This window comes from Armigeres subalbatus, chromosome 2 (assembly GCF_024139115.2).
Source record: "Armigeres subalbatus isolate Guangzhou_Male chromosome 2, GZ_Asu_2, whole genome shotgun sequence".
In the NCBI taxonomy this organism is placed as follows: domain Eukaryota; kingdom Metazoa; phylum Arthropoda; class Insecta; order Diptera; family Culicidae; genus Armigeres; species Armigeres subalbatus.
Genome location: NC_085140.1, coordinates 186531528 through 186544136, shown reverse-complemented (window position 1 = coordinate 186544136; position 12609 = coordinate 186531528). Strand labels below are relative to the sequence as shown.

Sequence of the window (12609 nt, the reverse complement as noted above, 5' to 3'; positions counted from 1 at the left end):
ATCGCTAAAAGACGATTACTTGACCTGTACAACTGTTTCATGGAGTACAACATCGTACCACCAGAATGGCGCCAGGTCAAAATAATAGCTATTCAAAAGCCTGGGAAACCAGCGTCTAATCATAATTCATACCGACCGATTGCCATGCTATCATGCATGAGAAAATTATTGGAGAAAATGATCCTTTCAAGAATTGACCATTGGGTCGAGCAAAATGCATTACTGTCAAATACTCAATTCGGGTTTCGAAAAGGTAAAGGAACAAATGACTGTCTAGCGTTGCTCTCTTCAGATATACAGCTGGCCTATCCGCATAAGGAGCAACTGGCTTCAGTTTTCTTGGATATTAAGGGCGCTTTTGATTCTGTTTCCATAGAAGTACTGTCGGAAAATCTGCACAGTAGTGGATTACCCGTTATTTTGAATAATTTCTTGTATAATCTGTTGTCAGTAAAACACATGAACTTTACTCTCGGCACGCTGACAACTTCCAGAAATAGCTACATGGGCCTTCCCCAAGGCTCATGTTTAAGTCCCTTGCTTTACAATTTCTATGTTAAAGATATTGACAATTGTTTGGAAGGACAAGGCACGCTTAGACAACTTGCAGATGATGCCGTGATCTCCCTAAGAGGTTCATGTGCAAATGTCCTGCAAAGACCATTGCAAAATTCCCTTAATAACCTGACTGTTTGGGCCAGACATTTGGGGATCGAGTTCTCTCCGCAAAAAACTCAATTGGTTGTGTTTACTAAGAAGCGGTACCCTGCTCAACTGAAACTAAAGCTGTTGAAAGATGACATAAACCAATCTTTATCTTCTAAATACCTTGGGGTCTGGTTTGATTCCAAATGTACCTGGAAAACCCATATTGGTTATTTGTTAGAGAAATGCCGAAAAAGGATCCATTTTCTCGGTTCTATCTCTGGAACTTGGTGGGGCGCTCACCCGGAAGACCTCATCAACAAGTGAGCTGAAGAGCTACATCAACTATTCTCTCTGTTTTAGAGTATGGCTCTTTCTGCTTCCTCTCAGCAGCTGAGTGCCACCTAATCAAATTGGAACGAATTCAATATCGTTGTTTGCGTATTGCTCTTGGCTGTATGCATTCAACGCATAACATGAGCCTGGAGGTGCTTGCTGGAGTCACTCCTATAAAGCACCGTTACTGGGAGCTCTCACTTAGAATACTGATCAAATGTGGAACAAGTAACACACTTGTATTAGAAAACTTCGATAATATGCTTGAACTGGTTCATCGTTCAAGATACCTACGAGTCTATCTCAACTACATATCGTCAGATCTCTGTCTTCCATGTTATAATCCACCTCGAGTTCACTTCGTCAACGACAGTTCCTCAATTGAATACGATCTGTCCATGAAACACGCTATTCAAGGAATACCAGATCACCTTCGACAAATATTTATTCCCTCCCTTTTTTTCTGAAAAATATGAACATGTCAATTGTAATAACAAATATTTCACTGATAGTCCTCGCATTAACTGGCTTCGGTGTTTTCAACGTAAATTGAACCACCTTCCGAAAACTCCAAGAACCGTATTCGGTTCATGTTGCTGAGCTGGCAACAATTAACTTTGCTTTGGAGATAATTTCCAATCAGCCCGTAGATCATTATTTCATCTTCTCGGATAGTCTTAGTTCTATCGAGGCACTCCGGTCGATGAAACCTGTTAAGCACGCATCTTACTTTCTTGCAAACATAAGAGAGCAGATGCGTGATTTGGTCGAAAGATCATTCAAGATTACCTTTGTATGGGTCCCGTCCCATTGCCTAATCTATGGCAATGAGAAAGCGGACTCGCTAGCAAAGGTGGGCGCACAGGAAGGTAAAGTTTATGATAGACAAATCTCGAACAACGAGTTTTTCCCATTAGTCCGTCAGAGTACTCTGGGGCCATCCACAAAGTACGTCACGCTCCTAGGGGGAGGGGGGGTTCCGAGCAGCGTGACGACTCATACAAAAATTTTAGAGTTTTAATACAAAAAGTGTGACGAAGGGGGGAGGGGGGTTGAAAATCGCCATTTTTTTGCGTGACGTACTTTATGGATCTTCCCTCTTCAAAATTGGCAAATGATTTGGTCACACAATGAACTTGGACGGTGGCTGTTTTCCATAGTTCCTAAAGTTTCTGCGCGAGCGTGGTTCAGAGGTGAGGACTTAAGCCGAGGCTTCATTCGCACGACGTCGAGACTTATGTGCAATCACTATTCACTAAACGCACACCTCTATAGAATAAACCTGGTCGATAGCAACCTATGTAGGTGTGGAGCCGGTTACGATGACATCGATCACGTAGTTTGGTATTGCTTGGAAAACGACGCCTCCAGAGAGCAACTATTGGATACCCTTGTGGCCCGAGGTAAACAACCCTACAGGGAAGTAAGAGGTGTTTTGGGGGATCGCGATGTGGTTTATATGCAGGCCATCTATGCCTTTCTTTGCTCGTCTGACATAAAAGTCTAATTCCCCTTTTTTTTCTTTCTCGTTTTTGTTTTGTTTTTGTCTTATTGTTCTGTGTAATACGAAGCTATGGCCATCCGGAAGATGCTCCCTGACGAACCACAACTCGAGCCCGACGCTACGCCATACCGTTAATGACGTCAAATAACCGGATGAGCAGCTGTAATACCACAAACCTAAATCCCAACCTAGTCCGTCCTGAAATTACGCAATCTAACCTTGAGTCGCCACGAGTATCTTGGTCTATACCCTTTCCCCTTACTAACTGTTGATAATAAGATGATATCGATTGTAAATATCATAAAGTATCGGCTCCGTTAAGTGTTATACACGCCTGAGCCTGTCAAATAAACGCAATAGATAAAAAAAAAGATTTGTGAAATTTGATCATTTTAACGTGGTAGACCCCGTAGCGTAGTTGACTACACGTTCGCTTTACAAGCGGATGGTCATTGGTTCGATTCCCAGCTCCACCACCAAGCCTTCGTCAGTCACCGGATGCGCAGACCATACGGTGGCGTTTTGGGGAACGACCATCACGACTGCCTGATGACGAACGACTGACAAACTTGTTCTTCTCGGAGACATTCTGAACAATACAACGATCAGTGGATGCACGACATGGACAAACTGACACAATGGACTCACGATGAGATGGACTGGCAACGACATCAATAATGAGTAATGGAAATCTAAATAAATAGATTCTGTATGGATTGTGTACAGCAAAATACCTCAGTAGATCTCGGCATAGTAGCCTTGCAAATGAATACAAAATCATTTTAAAGACAAGCCTCCCGGAATCCAAAACTAAATGCACTCGCACTCAAGGGCACCCCATTCAAAACGGAAGCCACGCACAACAGTCATTCTTACTATTCCACGCCTGCTGCGACGCAGCAAAGCTGGAATAATGAAAATGACAGTTGTGCATGGCTTCCGTTTTGAATGGGGTGCCCTTGAAAACGCGAGTGCATTTCGTTTTGGATTTCGGGAGGCTTGTCCTTAAGCTTGTTAAGTACCGTTTTGACTCAAATTCCGAACATGACTCACATTCCGAGCACTCGCTTTCAAATGGTCATTTTGGCTTTATTCGTGTATTTTTGTCCATAGGTTCTTGTATGCTTTTGTAAGCTTGATCCTCAGAATTGAAAAGCGCTGGGTGCTGAAACTGAAACGGAATATGAGTCCCCGAACAAGACTGAGTCAAAAAGTTAGAATGTCTTCACGTGTCATAACCAGTGTTGGGAAAAACTCAAAATCTCAAAACTCACGAACGATTCAAATCAAAAGTGAGTTGAAACGCATCCAACTTAGCACCTAAAAAATCATGGCTGAGTTGCATCCAGGCTTGTAAAATGTCATCTTCATGTCATTTGACTAATTTGCTTATAACTTTCTTTAGAAGCCAAATTTAGTTCATAATTTTAGATGTGCTCATAACGCTATACTTTTGTCCAAGGGTACATTACTCTAAATACAACATATGCGGCTGGAAAGTGAAAACTCTCCAAAATGTCACGTGTCATTTGACATAATGTCATTTGAATGACATTTTGCCTCCCACGCCCCAGATAACATATTTACAGCAATGTCTTGTTAGACAAAGTTGTAGGCACATTTAAGCGCTATAAGTTCGCCATACCTCAGGAATTGATAGCTAACTCTTGAAAAAGTTCTAGGGAAATTATACAAACGAATGCAAACGACATTTTACAACACTGGTTGCATCATCCATTTGAATCATCGTAGGTTTTCTTTTCTTCTCCTTCGTAAATTAATAGTAAATTAACGTTCAACACATAGAACAATGGATACTATTGCGTGTGTAAACAATAAATTGTCACCAAATTAATTTTAAACAATTTTTGGAGCGAAATGATTTTTTTTGGCAAATGAGTGAAATGATCCGTTTTAGCATGAAAAACTCAGACGTGATGCATTCCTTTAAAATCGCAAACGAGTTAGTTCGCGCGGGAGCACTCAATGGTTGAGATTTATGAATGATTTCTAGCTTAACTTTTCAAAAGGTCCTAAGTAACACTTTTTCATGAATTAATTTGAATACAGCAATCAATAGCTTTCATGTTGTTCTATTGATTGCGCTATTCAAATTAATTCATGAAAAAAATGTAACTTAGGTCCTTTCGAAAAGTTAAGCAAGATTTTATCAACACTGGTCATAAGACAAGTTGGTACTAATCCATTTAATTTATGGTGCAATAAAACGGAATAGTATTAACTTTTCTTATGACAAGACAAGATTTGTTTCAACAAGCCAAAAACGTTCTAGGAGAGACATTTTTTTAAGTTCTCAGTAAGAGTCACTTGGTATAACCAAGAACAGTATCGAAGTGTCATAGCATAAGATCACTCATTGTACGAAAAGAGTAGTTAAGAGCACTTGTAAGAGAATCGTGATGAACGAGAAGAAAGATAGACACAAAAGTAAACAGTAACACATCAAACAACAATACACAACAGCTGTAGCACAACATTAACACAACACAAGTGGAGAGGCATCAAAGGCTTGTCGATAGGAGGTTCGTTCCATCTCCCCTGGAAGTGCATTTCTATTGTGGTGCAGCTCTACTTCTCATCTAGTTAGACTAAAGCTGACAGCAGGATCCACACTGGTGTGTACAGGGATTTTTGCTGCTGAAAAGTTTTTCTTTATGTAACCAAAAGATTTAGAATGACAAACTCACTAGGCCGGTTTATCTTTAATGTTATAAGGTTCTACTTTCTAGAACTTTAGAAAAATCATAGAATTTTCTTTAAATAATGGAAACAAATGTTGCTTTATTAGTAAGCTGGAAATACATTCTTAAATATAAATACTTGAGGAAATGTTAGCGAATTTACAAAGATCAAAAATCTCATTATGTTCTTGATTTAGTTTATGATTACATACATGAAATGAACAATATTTTTTCATGATCTTATGTTGTGTAAGAACACACATCAGTGAAACAAACTACATGAAGTTTTGAGAACCATATAATTCTTTTTTAAAAATATATTCACCTATTATGCTTCGAAAGTGGTTTATTGTAAAATATATTTCAATGAACCTTTTCCTATTTCAATAGTGCATACTAACGTTCAAACTAAGGTGAGTGAGGAGGTGCATGAGAGACAAACTAAGAAAACCAGTTAGAAGCTACAATACAAAAACACAGCGTGAAATGTTATTTAGTAGGAACAGCGTGAGAGGTGGTTGGCTTCCTTGAGCTTTTTTTTCTACATTTGAACACAGAAGTGCATAGCCCTTGGTTGGAGGCGTGGAAACACACAGAGAGCGAGGGATAGACGACTTACTTTGGCTTCGATAATGGTTCGGCGGCTGATGGAAGGTTTGTAGCTGTCTATGGGATGATGTTGACCACGTCAACGATTCCGTGGGACTGATACAAATGGCTTTACAGGTGATATTTTTTTCGCGTTTTGTTTTGGTTTTTTGTATACAGTTAGTCGAAATGGTCGAAATGTGCGCACGTAGAAACGGGGGGATGAGATAAAATTTGGAAGAAAAAGGGCGTTTAGTATCAGATTGGCTGAATGATTTACTGCTTAGTTTATTACGGGCAAGATTCGTTACAGATGGGAATGGAAGCTTTTCCTATTCAACGTGAAACGACTTAATGGTTAGCAGAAATAGGAAGACCGTTAATGAAGATCTTACTAACCCGTAATTACCCTTCTATTGGTCGACCAAGATGTTTGAATCTATGATAATTAAGGAGACGAGAAAGAGGCAACGCAAAGAATAAGATGCACTACTTACCGGCTATGGACAACGCCGACGTGGGACTCTCCGGCAGCAGAATGCCTTTTTGTACAAGTTCTTCGCGATTGGCACGTACTGATATTTTACGCTCTAAAGCTGCAAATGCGAAGAATGAAGAAAAAATGATGGATACAATTATGAATATCTGAACCGTTGCTAAAAAAAACTTATGAAGTTTGTGTAATTATGTCTTGATATTTCACGAATACGGACACACTGACTTATCACCCAGGCAAGCAAACTAGTTCAAACATATCATATATGTGAAAGGCTAAACATGTTAAATGCTAAATGTTAAAAGATGGAAGAAAATATGTTTTGAAAATTATTTTCCATTTAAAATCTAGCTTTCCAGATCTTGAAGACAGAAGACATTATGAATATAATAAAAATTGTTCTCAACATGAATCGATTAGTAAATTGCACATTCATACTTTTAGAATTTGTGTGATTTAATGTTTTTTCTTAAATTTCAAATTGTGGAGTGTGAGCGAAGCTTTTATCAAGATATAATACGTTCCAATGGAACATTAATTAGCTCTTTTTAAACTGAATCTTATTCAGTGGAACTTCTGAGGCTGCATACAAGAATGACAATTGAATAATATTATTCAACACTATTCAGTGTTATCGTTTTTTCGTATGTTAAAAAGAAATTATCAAAATCGATTTAGTACATCGAAATTTTCTCTTTTTTTACAATTCTGCGCATACAAACTATAAAATTATTTGTTGAACAGGTCGTTTAAGGCTAGGGAATCGCCATTGATAGTTCATTTGCAAATTTCAGGGAGAACTTGCGAAAAAATTGGACGTGCTTGCGATGGAATCGGACGACACGGTTGGCATAATGTCCAACTACGACCCGGTGAATATGATTCTCAATAATGATACGGCTGATACAAGAAGGCGAGGTGAGCAAATGATCGATCATGTGAGGAGATTAGTGGACGCGTCATAGAATACGTGACTTGTGACGGAACCGAACGGAACGGCAATAACTTCTAAATACGTACTGTGAATGCCATCTCAGTTTTAGTCTGATAATAAATAAGTACATGTAAGCGCTAAATAAATACTAAGCAGCAGACCAACAATTTTTCAGTTAGGAAAAGTTACCATCGTATCTCATAAAATGTTTCAAACAAATCAAAATCAACAGCAAACCCAACAAAACACTTTAAGAACAACTTGGAAAGTTAACAGCGCTCATCGAGCAAAAAGTACAGAAACCAACGGGATAAGAGGCGCAAACTTCAAAACTGCTCAAAAGTCACCCTAATGGCGATACTTACACTTGGAGGTGGACTCGAACTTTTCGCTTTTCTTTTTTCTCCGCCATTTCCAGGGCTTGAAGAAACGCCCGAAGGCGCTGAACTTGCTCTTCCGCTCCAGCGGTGGCGTCCGGGAGCCGGAATTCAGACTGTTGGACCGCAGGGTGGCACCGTTCTGTTTCTTGGTAGCTGGGGGGAAAACAAGAAGAAAAGTCTAGTTAAACAGATGCGACTATACACAGCGCACGATGGTGAAAGTTTTACGTCTCAAAATAAACTCGTTCGAAGTCTGTGCGGGTGATTAGAAAATATTACAGCGATTCGGTGGTTACGTACTGATAAATAAATGTTCAAGACAGTGTTGAATGCATAACGCTCGAAATGAGGAATGTGGCAGAATGGCCTGTATAATCTAATTTGCTGATACGATGGTTTACTTAAATATAAATGATAAATATTTATCAGATATCTAACCGGGCAACATCTTCATGCACGCTTCAAGCCTCAATGTGTATCTCACTTTTGATAGCTAATAAATAGAACCAGCATCGCATCGGTTCACAAACGGCCAAAAAAGTTTATCAAAAATAGATTCTCAATATGTAATTTGTTACTAACAGTCAATTTAAATTCTTATTGAATATTTTTTCATTTTACAAGAGAAAAAGTAGAATGTACTACTGCAGCTAAACCAACTGAACGGGGTTTGTGTTCTCGATCTGCAAAAAAATACAAATTTCACGGTGCGGCAGCGTGGCTATCATAAACTGTTTGGTTCAACCGATTATCACAGCGCCATTCCAAAGAGATGATGCAAATGCAAAGTCTAATAGCCAGCACAGCATGACTAGAAAAAATAAATGAATGAAAATAAATAACATCTAGGTATGTGTAAAAAAAAACGTGGATAGCAGCGTGCTGTTTATCACAGTTTAAACAGCGTTATACTCCTACGATCAGCAAACACGGATATAGTGCAAGTGGCAGGTGAGAGAAATATTTTTGCCAGAGAATGTTAGTTGTACTTTTGCTGGAACGATATTGTCGTTTAATCAAATTAATGAAGATGTCAAATAATTGGCACAGAAGCATAACGGTTTTCTGGTAAAGCAAGTATCCGATACGAGAGACGAGCTCGGTGCTCTAGTGGCTATTATTTCTGTCTTACAAGCAAGAGGTAATCAAATTTACTCTAAAAAATGTTATTTAACTTTGTTTTAATGAATCCAAATGGTTTTTTGAAAATTTTAAATTGGAATGCCACTCTTTAAAGGGTAAGGAAGACGAATTACAGGCATACCTCGATAGTACGTACACCTTCGTAATTTTAGTGTACGTACTATCAAAACAAAAAATACCGAACAAAAACATTTTTTTTGCCTTTCTATTTTTTTGGGAGTGGTGTAATGTTTATAAAACCGCTCGGAAGCCAAAATTTCGATAGAAGGCTCTGTATTCTAAACAAATTTATATTTGATATAGTACACAACGGACCAGCATGACTCAGATTTTTCTTGAAATGGTGCCTACATGTAGCATTGCGCAAAATTATCGTCCTTGTAAATGTGAGGCTATTGTTTTTTATGAAATATTGTATGTTAATGCTTCGGAACATCCATAAATTACGTGATATTCGTGACGTTTTAAAGATATGTTACACATATGCATGTTACTACAAAAAGTGACGTTTAGGGGTGGATCACAACATTTTTACGTGACGTATTTTATGGATTCCACCTATAGATTTTATGTGAAAGAAAAGCTTTAAAGTTGTCCTGAACTGTCACTGTCGTTGCGATTCTATTGTCTCCATTGACGCTTCCTTACCAAAGCGACACACTGTCAGCTATAGCAACAAACGCATCGCGTTGATTTGGAGGAACCTTCATTATGATTCGTAATTGTACAAGCAAGAGGTAATCTTAGAGCCTTATATTACGCAAGATTCATGCACTTCTTCACCTGATAAACGCAATAAACCTGCGTGAAATATTGCTTTGACTCGGTTTGTTTGCAACAACTTAAGTAGGCAGGCAGTGCAAGAGATTTTTCTTTTGCCCAATAAAGTAGTTTTTGGAATGGACTTAACTATTTTCGCACATTAGATGTTAATTCCACTATTTTCATTGGTATATAGTGACACAATTAAACAAAACTTTTTTGAACAATATTAGAACACTCGTTGCCAAAAATTCAGCTGACGATTTTCACTTGAAGCAGCACATTATAATTGCCTACCTTACGGCTTATACAAACGATTCACAGTGGATAATGCATCAACATTTCATGGGCCGAAAAAGCATCCAACACCAGCGCCGAGATTAGGAAAATTGGTCGAACATAAAGTCCATTTCGCACGAAACTTTTTATGGATTAAATAATAGATTTTCAAACATTATTGTTGTTTTTGAATACTCTGCGTAATAATCAAAAGTAAGAAAGCCGTTTGGTGGAATAATTACGGTTAGATCTTCAATATATGAATATTTAAATTGATAAATGTGCTCAACCACAGCATAATAGGCTAAGGTTTGAGCCTTATACCCTACATAAGTACATTACACTGAGATGAGTATAAAGATAACAAAAAAACTGATTTCTAATTTTCTAAGTTATTTTAATTTTCTCGTCTGTAGAATCGTTTATGCTTTTCTCGTACAACAATGTGTAACGAAAAGGCTATAAACTCCAAAAACGATTTTTGATAGGAGGCCTGGAGGGCCGACTTTTATATACTTGATCGGTATCAGCTTGATGAATTGAGGTGGTGTCTGTCGATAAAGTATTTAAATCTAAATCATTGGATGTTGATCTACTCACAAATTGCAACTAGGTTCTAGGTTCAACTAGGATCTCTGGCCAAAAAGTGCGACGTGAGATCAAAATTCGATCTCAAACTCAAACCAAGAAATACACCGCATTTTTTTTTTTTTTTTTCAAAAATTACTTAAGGAAATTCTTTAGGAAATCCTTTCGGAAACTCCTATTCTTCCTGAAAAAGGAACTTTTCGGAGCAGTTCTTGAAGGAATTTTCTGCAAAATAATTTGAGAAAATTCTGTGGGAATTCCGAAACGAATGTTGTTGTTGCTGTTGCTGAATTTAATATAAGTTTGTCGGAGGCCGGTTCTAGAAGCATCGAGTAAGTAATCCATAATGTGAGATTTCTGTCAGATTGTTAATCACTCTATCGAATTTACAGCCTCTTTCGGGTGGAAAATTCACTATTTATCAGTTCCTGATGTATCATCTGTAAGTATGAAACTTATTTAAAGGATCCTGTACAAACTACTGAATAATTTTCACTTCCTTCAATATACAGTTCAAAGTTGTGAGCAAAGGATCACGGAAACAACAATTTGTTTGAAGGGCTTGTTATGGAAACAACAGCTTTGTATGTGGAAAAACCGCCGTTGATAGTGATTTATTTAAGATAAATACTCCTTCAGCTGAAAACAGAAGATTCAGAGAAGAAATGTGTAACGATAGAAAACAAGATTTTCGCGTGTCATACGGTATTTAGACTGCATATATTTATGTATTTATCATATATATTTAGATACGGTACTGCACAGAGCAAATTCTTATATGTTTTCTTGCACATTACTAACGGTGTAGTGGCAATATTAGACAATTAATATAATATAGCAATGATCGCATGAACAAATGTGTATAGGGTATACATCCTTTTCAGATAGAGGTTCTATTTTCGAAACAAACATAATGAAACAAATATTTTGGCGGCTCTTATTTTGTCTTATATTTTTACAAAATGTATTTAAAAAAGCTATAGAATAAGATAAGATTAATATAGTGTTTATACATTGGTCTATTAACTGTCCTGCAAAAATAACCATTTTCTTAGAAAATTGCCTGATATTTTCCTTTTTACTTGCTTCAGATACTAGCCTACACATGTGATGGCTACGAACAACTAAATAGCAACGAGCAATTAGTTTCATTAAAAGGTATTTATCAGACCGCATCGTGCTTTCGTGCTGTGCGGTTCTTTCTCTCTTTGCGGAAGGAAGTTTTTAATACTACCCGAAGCTATTTTAATTTCAACGGTGCTTCTTAGCGCTATTTGTACCCACTGATCCCGTTACGATCTTTGCAAGGACCCGTGCCTTCGTTTTACGTTGGACCCGTTTGCGGAAGTTAAATTCCGACAAGCGGTGGTAATCCTGCAGGGACACCGTTCTGGGAAAAAACCTCTTAGAAGGTCACGTCTCCACGCTCAGCAATGAGCATTAATAAAAATAAGAGGAAGGGTGAGTCTCTGAATTCTCCACTTCCTTCAAAGAAACAAGGTTTCAAGACCGTCCTGCCAAAGCGCGGAAAAATAGAAGGAAGCTGGAGAATTCAGATATTCCTTCTAACTCTAATATCGGAAATAATTCTTCTCCAATCGAACTGAGCAATCAGTTCGATTTGATTAATGATGAAATTGAGCAAATCGAATATACCTCTAGCCCAGGTGATTCGATTCATGCGAAAAAGCAAAGGATTCCGCCAATTGTGGTATCTGTTGCCGAGTTTTCTGGCTTCCGGAATGAAATCTTGAGTAACCTTCAGGGGATCAAGGTTTCATTTCAGATTGCTAGGAAGGGTGACTGCCGCGTTTTGCCGGGATCCTTTGACGATCGTAAACGTCTTCTTCAGTATTTAACTGAGAAGCGCCATAAATTCTTCACATACGACGACAAAACTGAGCGATTGTTCAAAGTCGTCCTGAAAGGTCTCCCCAGTGATGATAAATCACTGGATGAGATTAAAATTGAAATTTCTCAATTACTTGGAATTTCACCAGTCCAAGTAATTAAGATGAAAAAGAAATCCCACTCTGGTACTTCCCAGAGGGGCATTTCTCAAGAATTTTATTTAGTTCATTTTAACAAAGTTTGGAAAAGGCCTGTATTATGTCTCATGTCCGTGTTACATGGGAACATTTCCGCAGGCCTGGGGGAAATTTCCAAAACCCCACCCAGTGCCGTAAGTGCCAAAAGTGGGGTCATGGAACCAAACATTGTCACATGGATGCTAAATGCATGATTTGTGGCGG

General features: G+C 38.1%; 1 protein-coding gene across 1 annotated transcript in view; it reads right to left on the bottom strand.

Moving 5' to 3' along the window:
- LOC134211392 (GATA zinc finger domain-containing protein 5-like) overlaps positions 1-12609 on the bottom strand; it is a 679652-nt gene that overhangs the window by 407308 nt on the left and 259735 nt on the right. Inside the window, exons 3-5 of the mRNA XM_062688198.1 lie at positions 7571-7738; positions 6273-6371; positions 5807-5905 (exon numbers count right to left, since the gene is read on the bottom strand). Coding sequence (XP_062544182.1) covers positions 5807-5905; positions 6273-6371; positions 7571-7738 — 366 coding nt within the window. The remainder of the gene's footprint in view (positions 1-5806; positions 5906-6272; positions 6372-7570; positions 7739-12609) is intronic.